This window comes from Cucurbita moschata, unplaced genomic scaffold, assembly GCF_002738365.1.
Source record: "Cucurbita moschata cultivar Rifu unplaced genomic scaffold, Cmos_1.0 Cmo_Scf00002, whole genome shotgun sequence".
Lineage (NCBI taxonomy): Eukaryota > Viridiplantae > Streptophyta > Magnoliopsida > Cucurbitales > Cucurbitaceae > Cucurbita > Cucurbita moschata.
In genome coordinates, this window is record NW_019268518.1 from 2,521,823 (window position 1) to 2,539,729 (window position 17,907).

General features: G+C 34.8%; 1 protein-coding gene across 4 annotated transcripts in view; it reads right to left on the reverse strand.

The window, feature by feature from the left end:
- LOC111459846 (THO complex subunit 2-like) overlaps positions 1-17,165 on the reverse strand; it is a 36,673-nt gene extending 19,508 nt beyond the window's left edge. For 2 of the 4 annotated variants that reach the window (XM_023102939.1, XM_023102931.1), the window contains exons 1-11: positions 16,795-17,164; positions 16,473-16,598; positions 15,482-15,523; positions 9,656-9,715; positions 9,397-9,459; positions 8,798-8,878; positions 4,817-4,888; positions 4,646-4,693; positions 4,450-4,518; positions 4,216-4,349; positions 1,964-2,039 (exon numbers count right to left, since the gene is read on the reverse strand). In XM_023102939.1, coding sequence (XP_022958707.1) covers positions 1,964-2,039; positions 4,216-4,349; positions 4,450-4,518; positions 4,646-4,693; positions 4,817-4,888; positions 8,798-8,878; positions 9,397-9,459; positions 9,656-9,715; positions 15,482-15,523; positions 16,473-16,598; positions 16,795-16,929 — 906 coding nt within the window. In that variant the 5' untranslated portion in view covers positions 16,930-17,164. Of the gene's footprint in view, positions 1-1,963; positions 2,040-4,215; positions 4,350-4,449; positions 4,519-4,645; positions 4,694-4,816; positions 4,889-8,797; positions 8,879-9,396; positions 9,460-9,655; positions 9,716-12,991; positions 15,182-15,481; positions 15,524-16,472; positions 16,599-16,794 lie in introns of those variants that run through there. The other 2 variants (XR_002713343.1, XM_023102951.1) reach the window with 2 other exon arrangements.
- Between the last annotated feature and the right edge of the window lie 742 nt (positions 17,166-17,907).

Sequence of the window (17,907 nt, forward strand, 5' to 3'; positions counted from 1 at the left end):
AAAAAAAAAAAAAAAAAAAAAAAAAAAAAAAAAAAAAAAAAAAAAAAAAAAAAAAAAGGCTTCTTCCAAGAAACCATTTGAAATTCAAATAAATTTTGACAAACCAACGGCTTGACAAGAGAGACTGGTGGAAAAAAACTATTTAATTACAAAATACATGATGAGAGAGGAATCAACAAAATAAATGTCAACAACTTAATGAGAGAGAATTATTAATATCCGACAAATCTTCAACAGAAACAACTTAGACTTCAAAACATAGACTTGAATAAAACAATTTTCAAAGAAATATTCTCAAGGATTGGATGAAATGAAGAATATGTCCCTTTTTTTGGGAATAAGACAAAACATAGACATCAATAAAACAATTTTCAACTCATTAACACTAAGGCTTCGTGAAGTCTGTAAGGGAAGCTTCAAAAATTGGTTCAAAATCCACAAAGGTGCCTAGTTTGAAGATTTCTTTGGGGATGGTTAATTTCTATATTCAATGAGATTGAAGATAAAAGTTTTAATTGATAATTTTATTGTTTCCAAATTGAAGATAAGCTTTTTATTGACAATTCTTTGGGCTTGCGACTTGAAGATGGCTATATGCAGCGATTATCCCAGTCCTTTTAATCTTGAAGAGGATCCATTGGATTCATTTGATCTATCAAATTATCCAAGTTGTTTTCATCAACATAGCGACCAACTTTTAGTTTTGGATTATGAGAGGACAAGATAATCTTAGCTACGTTACATTTTCTTTGGGTGTTTGGTTTTGAACTCCTTATTTACTTATTTTTTTTGTTAGGTTTAATTTGTAGGTGTTTGGCACACTTTCTCATTCGGTTTTGGATTGGTGGTGGTTGTTTTGGCCCTTTTTTCTAGGGCTTGCAGTGGGTTCTTGCTTCTCTCCTTTTCAAGATGGTTTCCCTGATGATTTTGTATCTTTTCACCTACCAATGAAAGTTGATCTTGTTCAAAAAAAAAAAATATAATGTTGAGAGGATAGAAAGTTCTTCCTTGTTTCGAATGAAAAATAAAAGGCCTTCGATTGTGAATTGAAAATGGTTTAGATGTATGTCATCTCTACTTATAACAAAAGCTTCAAGCAGCCCCTTCTCCACAACTTTGGACAACAAGCAGCTGCAATTGGAAACTATAGCAAACAGAATGGGAGATAAGAGTCCATTAATGAATGCCTCTTATTTTCCATAAAAAATGTGAAAATACATCTGTATATAGGAGTGTTAACAAAGCGGGATAGGGATGACATGCCTTCCCCATCCTAGTTCCCTTACCCTAAATCATAACCGATCCCCTCCCCCCTGAAATCATTCTCCATCCCATGCAATTTCTCTTTTAATTTTACGTGGATTTTCCCCATTAACAATTCTTTTTAAAAAAATGAGAAAAGATTAAAATATATATTTACAATTTCACTTGAAAAGAGAAAAAATGAGGCTAAGAGAATGAGAGAAAATAAAAATAAATATTTAAAATTTTTTATTTTATTTTCTATAAAATAAGTATGTGTGCAGGAACAACGACTACAACCTGGCCAGAAACGAGGAATACCCACCCCTCAAATGTAAACAAGAACAAATTCCGCTCGCCTGATTCATTGCAAGAAGAAAGCACCAATTGGCACTTCTATCTTTCTTTTTCCCGCGTACAAAGTTACATTCAGATTTATCATGTCTGACTTGAAAATAAGAATTCAATTTTACTTCTCCTCCCCCATCGACCAACTCATCATCAAAAAAGACATTAAGGGTTTGTGCCAAGAAGAGTGACAAAAATAAGTATCTAATTGGTTCAAATAAAAAGAGGCCACAAACTCAGTACACAAAGTAGCCTACCAAGATGCAAGAAAAACTAACTAGGTCATAAAGTCCTAATCAAAGTGAATTTATATGACATAGACTAAAGAATAAAGTAACGAATATGCTAACTAGAATTTACTCAATCGCAGTACCTCATCAAGTCGTTTGGAAGAAAAGGACTCATAATGCTCAAATGCCTCCTCCTCCTTAGGAAGTAGATGTGCATATCTACAGAAATAAAAATCTAAATGAACAAAAAGTAGAGAAGTATATGATTCAAAATTGTTTCTTACAAAAAAAAAAAAAAAAAAAAAAAATTGAGATACAACTTTATGATTAAAACACCAGATGATGCAGGACAAGCAAGATAAAGAAATAGTGGATGAGAGGTCAGGTGGGATAATAACTTGTTTTCACAAGAATACTTGGGATTTATTCCAAAAGTAGCAAAAGGAAATACAAGGAATCTATTCAATTTTGTTTCATTTTTGTTAAATTAAAATATGTATAATATAAAATATTAAAATCATATAGCTTTGTAATTTTTTTATGATATCCATGAAAATCCAGGCTGGCTTGCGTGCACATCAACTATTATCGCCGGACAACAACCTGAGCCTACTACATTTGGCTGTAGCTCATAGCATTTTAAATCCCAAGTATTAGGTGGCCACCAAGCTTGAATTCATTCTCTCTTAACACTTCATTATTATTTACGTAGTCGCTTTTGACCACCAAGCCAACCCATGGTGGTTTGATATTGTAAAATAATAATCATACAAAATTTATAACATAACACATGTTCCTAAATTAATAAATCATATTTAATTTGAAATTAGAACTACTTTTATGATTTAAAAATATATTATTGAACATATTTGGAACCATTGTTCAATTTAGAATCCAATTTCCAAACACATCCAAACACATCCAAAAACATTGAAAACATGAGATACAACTTTGTTTTTCTCTGAATCTCTATTGAGGTTTGTTTTTAGATCATTAACCAAATGCATCTTAGACTTCCTAATACTATATCTATGTGTCTAACAACCTTCAAAATATAGTCATAAAAATCCTCCACCATAATCCTTATCATCAAAAGTACCTCAATGCCCACACCCAAAGGACAGACACATGCAGTTGGCTCCTTAACCACAAAGTCACCCATATTCTATACGGCCGACTCCACACTTCTTTTACGCACCTTGACCCAAGCTATCCTTATTAGTAAAATTGTGGTGGCCAACAATCAACTAGTACCACATCTTGGCTTGCTTAAGCCTTCCTTTCATATTCACCATTCTAAGCATTATAAGCATCACTTGCATATTTGATTCTACTACACCTCTTCCATTGGTCACACCTTTGATTAATCTTCATGATCCATTTAATAGTACCTTTTCCTTGTAGTTTTTTCATCAATAACCACTGTAAATTGCCTGTCGATTAAAATAGGGTGCTTTCTACATCTACATTCGTTTTAACTTAATTACCAACATTGATATACCATTCCTCCCAGGATATTATGTATGCTAACAAAGCATCGTAAGACAACATCACGTCTCCACTTCAAGAGTGAACATGTATCATCATAATGTTTCAACTATTGTCACGTCTACATTTATCATGACGATGAATACATAATTCCAACTAAGGAAGCAATCAATATATGGGGGCCCTCTCATTGGACTGAAGTGTGCTCCAAATAGTGATAATCCAAGTCCTGATCTCTATTCATGTCATGGGCCTTCGTCTAAGGGATCTTGAGGCCCCAGTGTAGGCCATATAACATTGGCCTGCCTGTTCATGGGTTGATGACACCATTAGATTTACGCCAGTACAATACGATGCAATGGTTCTTTTTTGTAATTCTAAGAGATATGTTCATCCTAACTTCTTTTACAGCTAGCTAACCTTTTGATGTGTAACAGAAGTAACTATGGAACTACTGGCTGTTATACCAGTCGAAGGCTACAAAAAGAATAAACGTGAGCCCCAGGCATAACTGTAATCTGATTAGACATTTAAAACGAAAAGGCTGTTAGATTTCTAAAAGATTCACTTCAACTAACTCAGCATCAGCCCCCCCACCCCAACAATAATAGTATAATTATCACTATGGGATTGCTTCAAGATTCGCATCAGGACATTACAGGACTTTCCAAAAATGAACTCCCTGCAACACATGCCCAAAATCAATCAGTACTGGACATTTCAAATCTACTCCACCTTAAGTTTTCACGATGAAACAACATTCTCCATAAAGCTTTCCAAGGGCACTTCCAACGTGTTCAAGCAATAACAGACACAAGAAAATGCAAGGCTAGATTCAGAAATAAACATAAAGAAACAAAATGGTTTGTATTAAACTGAAACTAGCATTAAAGAAAAAAACACTTACATGCTATCCAGATCAATAAATTTTTCCTTCACTAGTAAAGCTGTAAGTTTATAAAGCCCAACTGGCACTGGCGAGTTCACTTCAATGCGCTGATAATATTGGAATTTGAACCCAAGGATTTGTGAAGCATGAGACTGCCGAAAATCATAACATCATGAGAAACTTTAAGAGCTCATATATCAGCAAGAGCAAGATTATCCAAGTCAACTTGTCATAACTCCTAAGCGTCTCTACCTTGGGAAATATTGGAATTAGCTCCACAAAAACACTATTTTCTGGCTGAAGTTCAAAACACTCCAAGACCTGATAGAAAGGCATCAAAATAATTTTAAAACTAGCACAGTGAACTTCTTTAAAAAAAATAACAAATAAAAGGAAGAAGGTAAACAGAAAATCAAAAATCAAAAAAATGAACAACCGAATGACTCACAATGTCAAACACACGGTTTGGGTCCAAATCAAAATGCCCAATCAATGACTGCAGAAAGGTTAAAGATCAATAAATTGGAACAGTTTTAAAACAAATTTGATATCCTTGTGTGTGTGCGCGCGTTAGAGATGGAGAAAGAGAAAAGACTTGATGTGGAAGTTCACTGCCAACCTTTATAATACCAATTGTTGAACCCGGCAAATTGTTATTTGAAGCGTCAGTGACATGGCAAAGAAGTGTTACCTACAGATTAAGTCAAGCATCTCAGTAGATAAAATACAAATTCACAAGAAGAAATTACAAAGAATCACTCTCTTTGTTTCAATAGGCAAACCAAAACCATGAATAAAAATGTGGAAGACAGAAGTACTGTCTCCAATTGTATCGAAGAAATATAAAGGAACTCCACCTACTTTTTTTTTTTTTTTTTTTATAAGAGAATTTCATAGATGATCGAAATTCACAAAAAAGATGTATAATTCATAGTGTTTACAAAAGACCTTCCCAATTTGTAATGAGAGAGGTATAACTATAGGAAGTAAAAATATTAGACACCACTTAAATATAAAAATTTTTGAAATAGGATAGGAGTTCTATCAAGTGGTCAAGGAGTACACTATTTCTCTCAATACAATGCTCATTCCTGGACATCCTACCAAAAATACTACACTGCTCTCGTGTCCAAATTGCAGCAATAGTCAGTATTATTGATCAGAAAATTTTGGATTTTCTTTAAAGCAATGGTCCAAGAATTAAAATAATTCGATCAGATTACTTGACCAAACTGAATGAAGATCACAAAGTTTACTGGAAAAGCAGCAGGGATTAGGTGTCTAGATGATTACTACCATTGTTGCAAAATTATACCCATGCAGCACTCTCCTTATGACGACATACCAGAAAAATGAAATTTACATTCTCTCTCTTATAAAAATGATTTTGCTATTTCAATTATTATGAATGGAACCCTAACAAAAAAAGATATATTATGAACGGAAGTTACAATCGCTTTCCCAACAAAGTAAATTTAAAAAAGATGGTAACTATTTGCATGCAAGCTTTAGATGGTTTTGAGTGTTGGAGTCTTCTGGACAATTTTCAGGAAGATAAAGGTTGTTCAAGGGTTGGGTTTATTATATTTTGTGGACCTCTATATCCCTAGAAAGCATGGACACTCCATTTCAGACACTCTATTTAGGATCAAGTGTCCATGTTGGATGTGTGTCAAACACAAATTCATCTGGACATGATCCACTCAGACATGTGTCCAGCCCACTAAACAAATGTCCAATATTAATTTTTTTCCTCTAATTTTGGACACGGCTTAGATATAGTTGGACAAGGCCAGATACAGCTTGGATAGAGCAAGAGCACAACTCCAGAAAAAAATTGAGGACTTTTCCATGTAAGCCCAAACTAAAAAGGGAAGAAAAATAGAGATTTTATAACAGAGTATAATCCTTAGATGTTGATCATTCCAAAAATATTAGGAACGTGGGATCATATATGCTTCCTCTAGCTATAGCCATCCAAATCATTCTAAATATTTAAGCACTTCAAATATTGTATGTTTCAGTGTCATGTATTTTGATATTTATGCTAAATTACATGTGTTTAATCAACTACAAGCATTACATACATTTATATTCTGCAATTCTGTAAGTAAAAAAGTGTCCCCAACGAGCTTGTGTCCTACTTTTATAGAAATAGATGTGTCGTCACCTCATATATGCTTCCTCTAGCTATAGCCATCCAAATCATTCTATATATTTAAGCACTTCAAATATTGTATGTTTCAGTGTCATGTATTTTGGTATTTATGCTAAATTACATGTGTTTAATCAACTACAAGCATTACATACATTTATATTCTGCAATTCTGTAAGTAAAAAAGTGTCCTCAACGAGCTTGTGTCCTACTTTTATAGAAATAGATGTGTCGTCACCTCATACCAACGTCTTCGGAAAAAATAAAAGGTTTACGGACAAGTTCATCAAGAAACTACCTATTTTCTCCTTTTAGTAAGAAGATGGACTATCTCTACCCCCTCTCTTTCTTCCTCCTCAACCTCCCACCCTTTCCTTATGGCCTCTTAAGTTTCATCTTCCATGGACGACAACTCCCCAATCACCCCTCTTCAAAACTACTCCAAATTGTTCGTTGTAGCCATAGACCAAAAGAACTTTTGGATTGCTTTCAACAACCACTCTCGAGGAAAAACAAAAAGATTGGCTTTTAGAATCATGTTTGTGGACAAGTTGAGAAAAAAAAAATGGTTTCTTGAAAACGGAGCTTCTTCTCTGAAGGTGGTGGTAGGATGGCTCATTAGGTTTGTTCTTAGGATGGAATCCTGATTTACTTTTTTCCATTTTTTATGTTTTATGATTGCTTTCCACGATCACTCTCGAGGAAAAACAAAAAGATTGGTCTTTAGAATCATGTTTGTGGACAAGTTGAGAAAAAAAAAATTGCCTTCTTGAAAACAGAGCTTCTTCTCTGAAGGTGGTGGGGTAGGATGACTCATTAGGTCTGTTCTTAGGATGGAATCCTGATTTACTTTTTTCCATTCTCTGTGTTCCATGTGGGGTGTGTAAGGTAACTGGGAAATTGATGCATGACTTCCTTTGGGAAGGGGTTGAAATGGGGGGAAGAACGCACCTAGTGAGTTGAGAGATGGTGGAAAAGCAAGTCTTGGTGGGTTAAGTCTTGCAAATCTTAGGGTTCATAACAGAGCACTATTAGCAAATTGGCTTTTGCGGTTCCCTCTCGATACAAATTCCCCTTGGTGAAGAGTTATTATGAGTAAGCACAATCCTCATCCTTTTGAGTGGTAGTCAAGTGGGATCAAAGGCTCTTACCGGAACCCATAGAAAGAAATAGCCTTGGAGATCCCTTCTTTTTTGACTTAGTTCATTCAGCGATTGGCAATGGGGGAAGGAAACGTATTCCTAAGAAGATAAGTGGGTGGGGGAACACTTCGCTTTATGTTTCCTTGTTTGTATCATTTATTTTCTATGAGAAATAGCTTCATGGTTGATGCCTTGTCTTTTCCTAAGCTCTCTTTTTCGTTTGAATTTCGTCGTGCATTGTTCGATAAGGAGATGACAAATATTCTGACTCCTCTCTCATTGATGGAAGAGGTTTAGCTTAGGCTTGGGAGGAAAGATCTTTTATGTCAGAGCCTTGGCCAATCTGAGGGCTTTTCTTGCAGTTCTTCTTTCATAGGTTGTTGAACAAGTCTATTTTTCTTGAACGTAGAAAGTAGAAATTCCAAAGAAGAATATTTTTTTCACTTGGCAGGTTATCCCCAAAAGAATTAACACTCTTGATAGACTTGTGAAAAGGTCGTCTTTGTTGCTTTGCCTGTTTTGTTGCTTTCTTTGTCGAAAGACGGAAGAAGGCCTAGATCATTTGTTGAGGAGTTGTAATTTCACGCAATCCATCTGGGGATTATTTCTTTGGGCAGTTTGATATCAATGTGTTAAACAAAGATGTTGTAGGTAAATAATCAAGGAGTTCCTCTTCCATCAATCTTTGTGTGAAAATGAGAGATTTTTGTGGCAAGTTGGGTTGTGTTCTTTGTCGTTGGGCCTTTAGGGAGTGAGAAATAATAGAGCTTTTAGGGAAGTTGAGGGACGTTTCTGAAGCATGGTCCCTAGCAAGGTTTAATGTTTCTCAGTGGGGTCAGTGACGGAACTTTTTTGTAATTACACTTTAAGTCTTGTTTTACTTGATTGGAGTCTCTTTCCTTAATGGGACTTCCTTTTGTGGGTCTTTTTTATGCCCTTTTCTCAGTGAAATTTAGACCACTCCAAAGGAAGAAGAGCTAATATATTGGAAATAGGTAAAACCTCATCCCACACATTCTGTTAGATGGAAATCCCTCCATTGGCTAGCCTCATTCCTTAAAGCGCTTGTTATTGGATAAGCATACACCTTCCACATTGAGAGAAAGCCTTCAAATTGGCATCTAACGTTATTACATGGAGTAAAACCTAAGTAACACAAAGTTGATACATACATGCGTGTATAACATAAATATGTGTGTGGAGAGAGAGAAAGAGAGTTTGCTCATGAAACTAATTGACCAAGGCAACAAACTAAGAAGAAAAACATAAGAACATAGAACAAAGTAATTAATCACTATCATACCAACTTGGCATAGCCCTCGCTTTCTTCACGCAGAAGATTAAACTTTGTTTGCTGATAAAGAAGACGAGTATTTACTCTGACCTGAAATCAATAAAATGTACATACTTACATATCACCTTTAAAGGTTTGGCTTCTATGCTAAAATTGAAGCTTTATAAGTCATATGGTAGCATAAAAACTTGTTTAATGGAGCAAAATAGAGAAACTTCTCCATTTCATTACTTTTAAATGTAGATTAGCATAAAAACTTGTTTAATGGAGCAAAATAGAGAAACTTCTCCATTTCATTACTTTTAAATGTAGATTAGTTTCATTCCTAGCACGATGATTCGAACATATGAATCTGTTTCCATACTACAAATATAAATCCAAAACACCATCGACTGTTCTCCAAATATCATTATAAATGGAAAAGTATTTTTGATAAATCTACAAATATTATGGGAACCTAAGATTTGAACATGTTCAAAATTTAACAATCAACTGTTACAGTTGCTAAACAAAAATGGAAAAGAAAAAATATATATCACATCAACACCCTAGTCCAGTTGACATTATCAATAAGAATGTTTGAATCTCATTACACAACTATCACTCACCTCTTTGCTTTTCAATTCCTGCGCCTTAATCTTTATCATTTCAGCCTCCCATAAAAATTCTTCCTAAAATCAAGCAAATCCAGTTCAGAATTTCAATCACTAGACAAATGGTGCAACCATCATTGAGGCCCACAAATGAAAATCAAATGGTCATTATGCTTGGTAGATCACAAGAATGAAACACTGTCTCTAGGTAGAGAATTTACAGTAAGAAAAATAATGAAATCCATCCGAGAAAAAATTTATACATAAATATCACCTCACACCGTTCTTGAAAAAGCCTCAATGGAACAAATGCAGATTCAACCAGCCATTTAGCCTAGAAGGAACAGAATACAATATTCAATTGGTTTAATGAGGTATAATAATTTTTTAACCTGAAATATATGGTAAGGAGAAACAGAATAACATATTCTCCACAACAAAAATAATGAAAGATGAATATATGTATACATAGATCAGATGATAATTGTCCAAATGTAATACGTCAAGAGGATATGCAATGAAATAGCATTAAAGACCATTACAGAATTTGGTGGAAAAATAGAGAGATCAAGTTTTCAAATTCCTTTTTCTCTACTAAGAAATCCAATACTATATAAATATTGAAAGTATCGTTGCATTATTTGAAATTAATTTTTACAACCAGAGCCAGAACGAGATAAGGACCTCTTACCAAAGAAGGTTACAGATTAGAACTTCAATTTTTGAAAAGGTGAATAAAACAATTATAAAAGGGTTTTGTGAGAGTAATCCATTCGAAAGAAACAAAAACCACATCATGATAGTTACAAAACCCCCCTGGCTATCAATGAAGGTTGTCCAATTTCTTTTCTTCCAGATTCGATTCATCACAAGGGTTCTGGCTTTATTTTTTTAGATAACAGCTACTAAACTTTATCCAAAAAATTGCAAAGAGGGTGTTATTCAAAAGATTGCCCATCTGTTAAAGTTGTTCCAAAAGTTCGTCGCGAACTCACAGTTTAACCTAATAAATAGAAATCAAAAGCAAAACAATCTGTTGTAAAAACCAAAGCAAATTTTGATTGAACAATGATCTTCCCTTTGATACTAACAAGGTTTCTATTTATATAACCTAAAGTTTGTTAGGACTAACAACAAAGCCAAGAAAATGACTAACCAATCTTAATTAAACCAAATTACAAAAATCAACCTCTAAAGGCTAATTTAAAACAGAGCCATAAGCTTACAAAAGGACAACCCAAGGTAATTATTAAAGAGCCTACATCACATTTGCCCACCAGCCCCCACCCCCCACAAAAAAAAGCTCATTCTCGAGTGATGGTCAACACTAAGGAGCCAAAATGAAGGAATCAAAAACATTATAATCAAAATATCAGCCACATTGAAGATGAGATTGATTTGTAAGTCATCTCGAAGCTCAAGTTGATAAGCATTTTCTCCGTATTGTTTAAGAATGTGAAATGGTCCCAGCTTTCTAGGATGGAATTTGTTAAAAGTTCCTTTAGGAAGCCGCGACTTCTGTAGGTAAATCATACTAAGTCTCCCTCCTTGAATTCTTTAGCACAACGATGTGCATCTGCTGCAACTTTACAGTTTGAGTTAGAATGGACAAGATGATCCATTACTTCTTTATAGAGTTCCACAATACATTCACCCATATTACCAGCTTTCTGATTAAAGTCAACAATAATGGGAATATTAGCCAAATCTGAAGTTACCCAAGGGCCTTAGTATAAACAATGTCAAAGGAACACTAGTTTGTCGAGTGATTCTTCATGTTGTTGAAGGCAAATTCCGCTTGTGCAAGAACAAGATTCCATTGTTGTTTAGGTTTGTCACCACATAGGCATTGTATTAGGCTTCCAAGCATATGATTTGTCACTTCTATTTGTCCATCCATTTTAGGATGGCTAGTGGTGAATTTGAGTGTGGTATCAAACGTCTTCAAAAAGGTTTCCCAAAAGTGACCAAGGAATTTAACATCCCCATCCAAAACTATGCTTTTAGGTATTTCATAAAGACAGACCACGTCCTTACAGAAAATATTAGCCACATACACAGCATCAGATGTCTTTTTACAAGGTAGAAAGTGTGACATTTTGCTGAAACAGTCCACTACAAGCACGTAATCATATACCCGTTGTGTACAAAACAATCCAAGGACAAAGTCCATAGATAAGCCCCCCCAAACGGAGGTTGGAATCTGGAGAGGTGTATACAATCCTATATTTATCCTTGACCTTAACCTGATTGACATATAACGCATCTTTGTACAAAATCGAAGACGTCTTTTCTTAACAAAGGCCAAAAAGAAACGATTAGATAAAAAGTACAAAATTTTCTGCCCAACGCCACTAAAGAGTCCACCCAAACCTCCTGCATGACCATCCTCAAGTAATTGTTCTCTTAAAGAAGTATGGGGGATACATAGCCTGTCAGCTTTGAATAAAAAACCCATAAGCAAGATGAATATTGTTGCAATTTACTTGTGTTCTGCAAATGTACCAAATTTCATGGAAGTCCCAATCATTTTCATTAAGTATGCCAGAGAGTCAAAAGCAAAAATTTCTACCTTTGGTAAGGTTTAAGAGTGTGGCTTTTCTACTAAGGCCATTGGTTGCACAGTGACTAAGGCCAGCTTCATGCTTAATAAGAAAATCAGATTGTTGTATGAACGCCAACAATCTAGCATGTTAGGATGACTGTTTTCTAAGTTTGTAGAAATTTTAAGAATAATGGTCAGTGAATAGTATAAACTCTTTTCCCAAGAGATAATATTCCCATTGTTTGAGAGCAGGAATTAGGTTATATAATTCTTGTTTGTATGTATGTTCTCCATTTTTTGCGTGAATCACTAAGTTGTCTAAAGAATACAATGGGATGAAAGTTTTGAGAACGTACGGCCCGTGTCCCAATTCTTGAAGCATCAATAATTACTGGTCGAGTAAAATTAGGAAGTGCTAAGACAGGTGCATAGCCTCCCTTGGCATTTAGAATACAAAAACTATTGGTTTGGTATATTCCCACTGAAACTTACCCTTTTTTAGACATTCAGTGCAACTGAAACTTTGGATAAATTTTTTGATAAGAGGACGCAAGACCTAGGAAACATTGAATGTCTTTTACTGTTTTTGGTACAGGCCATTTCATTGATAGCTTGAATCTTAGAAGGATCTACAGAAATGCCATATTCATGGACTATAAAGCATAAAAATGAATTTCAGGAGTCATGAAGTCACATTTCTTAAGATTGATGTAAAGTGCATGCTTGTGAAGTGTTTCAAAAAGCTTTCAAAGGTGAAAAATATGTTCATCACTTGATTTTCTGTAAATTAAATATCATAAAAATAGACTATGAAAGAATGGTTCAAAAATGGTTTTAAAACCTAGATCATCAACCTCACAAAGGTACTTCGTGCATTTGATAAGCCAAATGGCATAACAAGCCAATTCAAAAACCCTTTGTTAGTTTTGAAAGCAGTCTTCCATTCATCTCCTAGTTGGATTCAAATTTGATTTAGCCACATTTTAAGCCTATTTTGGAAAAAGAAATTTGAGCTACATCAATAGGTCCAAAAGATCAGATAAACATGGGATTGAAAATTGATACCTTATGTTAATCTTGTTATAGCCCAGCAACACACATTCTCCATGATTTGTTTTTCTTTTTAGGTGTTGGAAGTGCTCGAACAGGACATGGACTCATACTAGGTTTAATATGTCCCTTTTCCGCAACTCATTTATTTGATCATGTAAAATTGAGTACTCTTCAAGACTCATTCTATAATGAGGTAAATGCCAAAGAGTGAATCCAGGAAGTCAATGTGATGTTGAATGTCACATAGTAGAGGCAATTCACTTGGTGTTTCTAAAAGAGCAGGAAAGTCAGTATGCAACAATTGGATTTCTTCATGTACAGTCTCAAATTGCTGTGTCGAAGGAGGTTATCCCTTTAAAACAAAAGCAAAACAATACAGTTCTCTTCTGTTATAAAGTTTTTGTCTTTGACTATAGTAAATAGTTGTTTCACTGCCTTGGAATCATCTTTGGGTCCTTTTTTCTCATTAGTGTTTGTAGAGGGCAGCAACACAATTTTCCTTCCCGTCCATAAGAATTCATAAGGATTGCCTTCGTTCGCCTGGAGATCATACTGCCATGGCCTTCCTAGTAGAATGTGACAAACATCCATTTCCAAAATATCACAGATTATCTCTGGTCCTTACAATGATTTCCGATAGAAAGAGGTACTTGGCAATGGAATTCACTGTTACTTCACCTCCCATTTAAATCCAACTTACCTTATATGGATTTGGATGTTGATCCACTCTAAGATTTAGAGCATTAACAAGCTTTTTGAGAAACAAGTTCTCCCCACTCCCTCCCACTGTCAATAATCACATTACATACTTTCCATTGATTGTGCATCATGTTCGGAATAAGCATATGTCTGTGTGGATGTGTCTCGAGTTTAGGAGTGAGTAGAACCACAATAGAAATCTGTTCTCCATTATAAGGTTCAAGGTGGGCAACATCTTCTTCCAATCGTTCTTCCCCTTATCCATTAACTTTATCATTTTCATCAATTACGGCCACTAATCTTCTCAAGTGATAAACAAATGTCCCTGCTGTCCACAACGGAAAAAACTTCCCCAAATTAAGCCTGTGTATTGATTTTGAGTTTACTTAGCCACAACATCTGATCCTTTTAAATCTGGGACATTCGTGATTGTTTTTCTTCTTTTCCCTTTGAAATTGGGTCATTAGATGAACTGCCAACTTGGAATTCATTTGAATTGCATTTACAAGTGTTGTTCAGCCTTTCCCAAGTTATTCGTTTCTTTCTCCTTTTTTCATACTGTTATTCAAATTTTTCTGTTCAGGTTACAGCTTCTGTCAAACACCCTAACGGTTACAATTCTAGCCTTTTCTTGAATTTCTTTCTTCAATCCAGATATATACCTTGCACTTCGATATTTCTCCCCTTCAGCCAGATTGAGTCGAGCACCTAAACAATTGAATTCTTGTTTGTATTACCCCACTGTTCCAGATCCTTGGTTACAGAGATGATATTGGTTAAAAAGAATATGTTTATAATCGAAAGGTTAAAAGCTTTCTTTGAGAAGTTTCCTCATTTGTAGTCAAGTCTTAAAAGTTCTTATTCCACAAGCTCGTCCCACCAAGTGAATGCTCCACTTTAGTGTTACAAACTTGACCTTTTTTTTCATCTGGAGTCTCCATGCAATCAAAAAAGCTTTTGAAATTCTTGATCCAATCAAGAAATTTTCCAACATCTAAATTTCCATTAAAGCTCGGTAAATCTATCTTCATCTTACAGTCATCCATACCCCTGGATTAATTGATTTTCATAAGCTGGCTGCTGGGAAAGTAAGAATTTTTCTTCATCACTTGAAGAATGAAAATCATGATGTGTATCTTCCTGTCTAGGTGGATGACCCTGATTGATAATTTCTCTAAACCCTTCCTGATTCTGAATTCTTTCTTCTGCGGCTAGCTTGCAACAGGATTCACAATCTTGATATGGTTGTACTTGAGGTTCAAGAATTCTCTCTTCTCCCACTTATTGTCGCTCAAATTTCAACTCAATTCTTTCTAATTGAGTAGCTAAAGTAGCCATCATACATTGTATTCCTCCAATAGATTCTTCAACTGACAGCAAACATTGAATTGTTGATCTTGGAGATAAAGTTTGGGTTGGAATGGTGGTCTCCATTCTGAATGATTCTTTACCAGAAGTAGTAGTGCTTTCCCCATCATAAGAGTCCCTTATTCGCAGTGTGCTCTGATACGAATTTAGTGTAGAAACCAAAGACTGAATTTTTATAAAACAATGATCTGCCCTTTGATAATAACAAGGGTTGCTATATATACAACCTACATTTTGTTAGGACTAACAACCAAGCCAAGAAAATGGCCAACTAATCTTGATTATGCCTAATAACAAAATTAAACTCTAAAGGCTGAATTAAAAAAACAAAACCGTAAGCTTTAAAAAGAATAAGCCAAGGATACTATTAAAGAGCCCACATAACTATCCAACAACATGAGGCAATAACCATAATCTCTTATTTTATGTACTCACCAATTTTAAAAGACGAACACGATACTCTCCGGGTAATGTGATCTGCAAGTTAAGTAAATTTAGGTCAATAAAGAGAAATATGGTACTCTCCTCATGTTCAAATATATTTTATTCATCAGAAACATGAATAACATTTACAATTCAAATGAAGCATAAATATAATTCGGCAAGTTAGAAACTTTCAACTAGAGAACTCTAAACTCAAGCAAAAGATGACAATTGTTTATCACATTATGTGTTTAGGATGGGGGAACTTCAAAACAAACAGCCAAATGGTACGAAACTAGTGCATTTTATGTAGATGCAGGGTAGAATAATTGAACCATGTTTTATGACGGTGTGCTTCCTCATCAAATTTAGAGTCATTCATTTTTTCTTTATTAAGGCAAGATTTGAGTATTTCGTTGAAGAGTTTGGGATATTTTTTGTTAGTTTTGTATGAGTGTGTGTGTGTGTGTGTGTGTGTGTGTGTGTGTGTGTGTAATCCCCTCTATTGGCCTGTCCTACGGCATCCTTTGTATTATTTTATTAATCAAAATATGAGTTGGTTTCTCCTCAAATATATATAAGAACTTGAGAATCCTCCTTTCAACTAATGAGATATTAACAATCAAAACCACTGATTTCAAAGCGCAAGGCACACTCTAGAGCGACAAAGTCTCTAGATCGCCTTAAGGAAAAGGACCACAAAAATGTGTCGCCGGAGTGACACGAGGCACACTTAATAGAATACTATAAAACATTATTTACAGACATTACATAAGAAGAAAAGATTTAAATTTTTAAACCATAAAAATATTACATAGCTATTTAGAGGAGAAAATAGGGCGAGAATTTTTAGAAACGTTAACTGCAGGATATGCACCTCGCCATAGGCAATCGCCCAAGTGCGCCTTGAAAACACTGATTGAAACTTCTAAAATTCATCAAAGCATAAATGGAAAATGAAGCTTCTTGTTAACGAAAATATAAATAAAATTAAAATACTAACATCTTGGGCCAATTGGGTAATGACATCAGCAAAACTCGATCCTAACTCCTCCGCAGACATTTTGTCCGTGAACTCTACTGAATCCAATGCTGTTTTACACTTCTGGAACGGCAATTCACCTCGAACCTGAATTCGGTAGAATCCCATAAACAAATATCAATCGATAAAAAAATCATTGCACCACTAAAATCCCAAAAAAAAGACGCTTAATAGTTGCTAAAGAACGCAACTTCAACATATACAAACTACCAGACATATCTAAATCCAAAAATAAGTTGATAAAATATATATAATTCACACATATATCAATTAGAGTACCAACCATGGTCCAGCAAAGCTCGTAAAGGAAGCGAAGCACAGGGACAGGGTTGGGAACCCTAAAGCTCGAGTTTCCGGACTTCCATTCGCGAAGATTGCTTTCAACGACATACATACACTCAAGGGGAGGGAGAGCCATTGCCGGAAGAGGTTATGCAATCCCTTAAGAGACCCCCGGAAGAAAAATAGCTGGGTTTTGCGAGCAGGGACAGCTTCAAAAAGGAGAGCAACAGAATAGAACGCCAGTCAATGGGGTTTTCATGGGGTTTTAGTATGACCGTACCAGATAAATTAGGGTTTGAGAATTTTAAAGAATTGTGAAGGAAGGAGCAGTGTACAGGGGTTAAGGAAACTGGAAATTTGGAAGAGGGAGCAATGTTGGGAGACGCAATTGATCGTTCATCCGGCAGACGGAGATCGAATGGGCTTTGGGCCCCAGATAATGGTTGTAGTTCATGGGCCTTGTTTTGCGAAGCCCATAGTTCCATTTCACTTTCTAAAATTATGAAAATAATAATAAGTTCGTTGAATTATGTTTTATGTTCTCGAATCACTAAATTTCTGAAAATAACATATTTTTATTTTTATTAAAATTTATATTTAATGGATAAAAAATTATAATTTATAAAAATCATTCACTTTGTTAAAATAAATATATTATTAATTAAATGGTAAATTGATTGATATTAGTTTTGATTCCGTTTATAAATATATTATCCAGCATAGTTGAATTAAGTCTCGTAATGTTATCAAAGGTATCAAATGGCAGACACTAGACAGTGTGTCAACAATTATGAGATCCCACATTGGATAGAGAGAAAGGAACGAATCATTCCTTATAATGGTATACCAACCTCTCTTTAATAGACGCGTTCAAATATTATTAAGCATTTCACTTATTCTAAGCATTCCTTTCCTAAACAAGAAACCTGGTTTGAAAGTTTTATCATTAGCATTTCACTAATTTTTTATCTTCTATCTCACTCCATATGTGTTCGACCTACTTAAACTAGTTTTACTTTGTTCACTATCATCTATACTTCGATTCACACTCTATATTAAAAGTATCAAAACTCAAATTCATACACAACATAGTATTAAAATGAAAACGTGCACA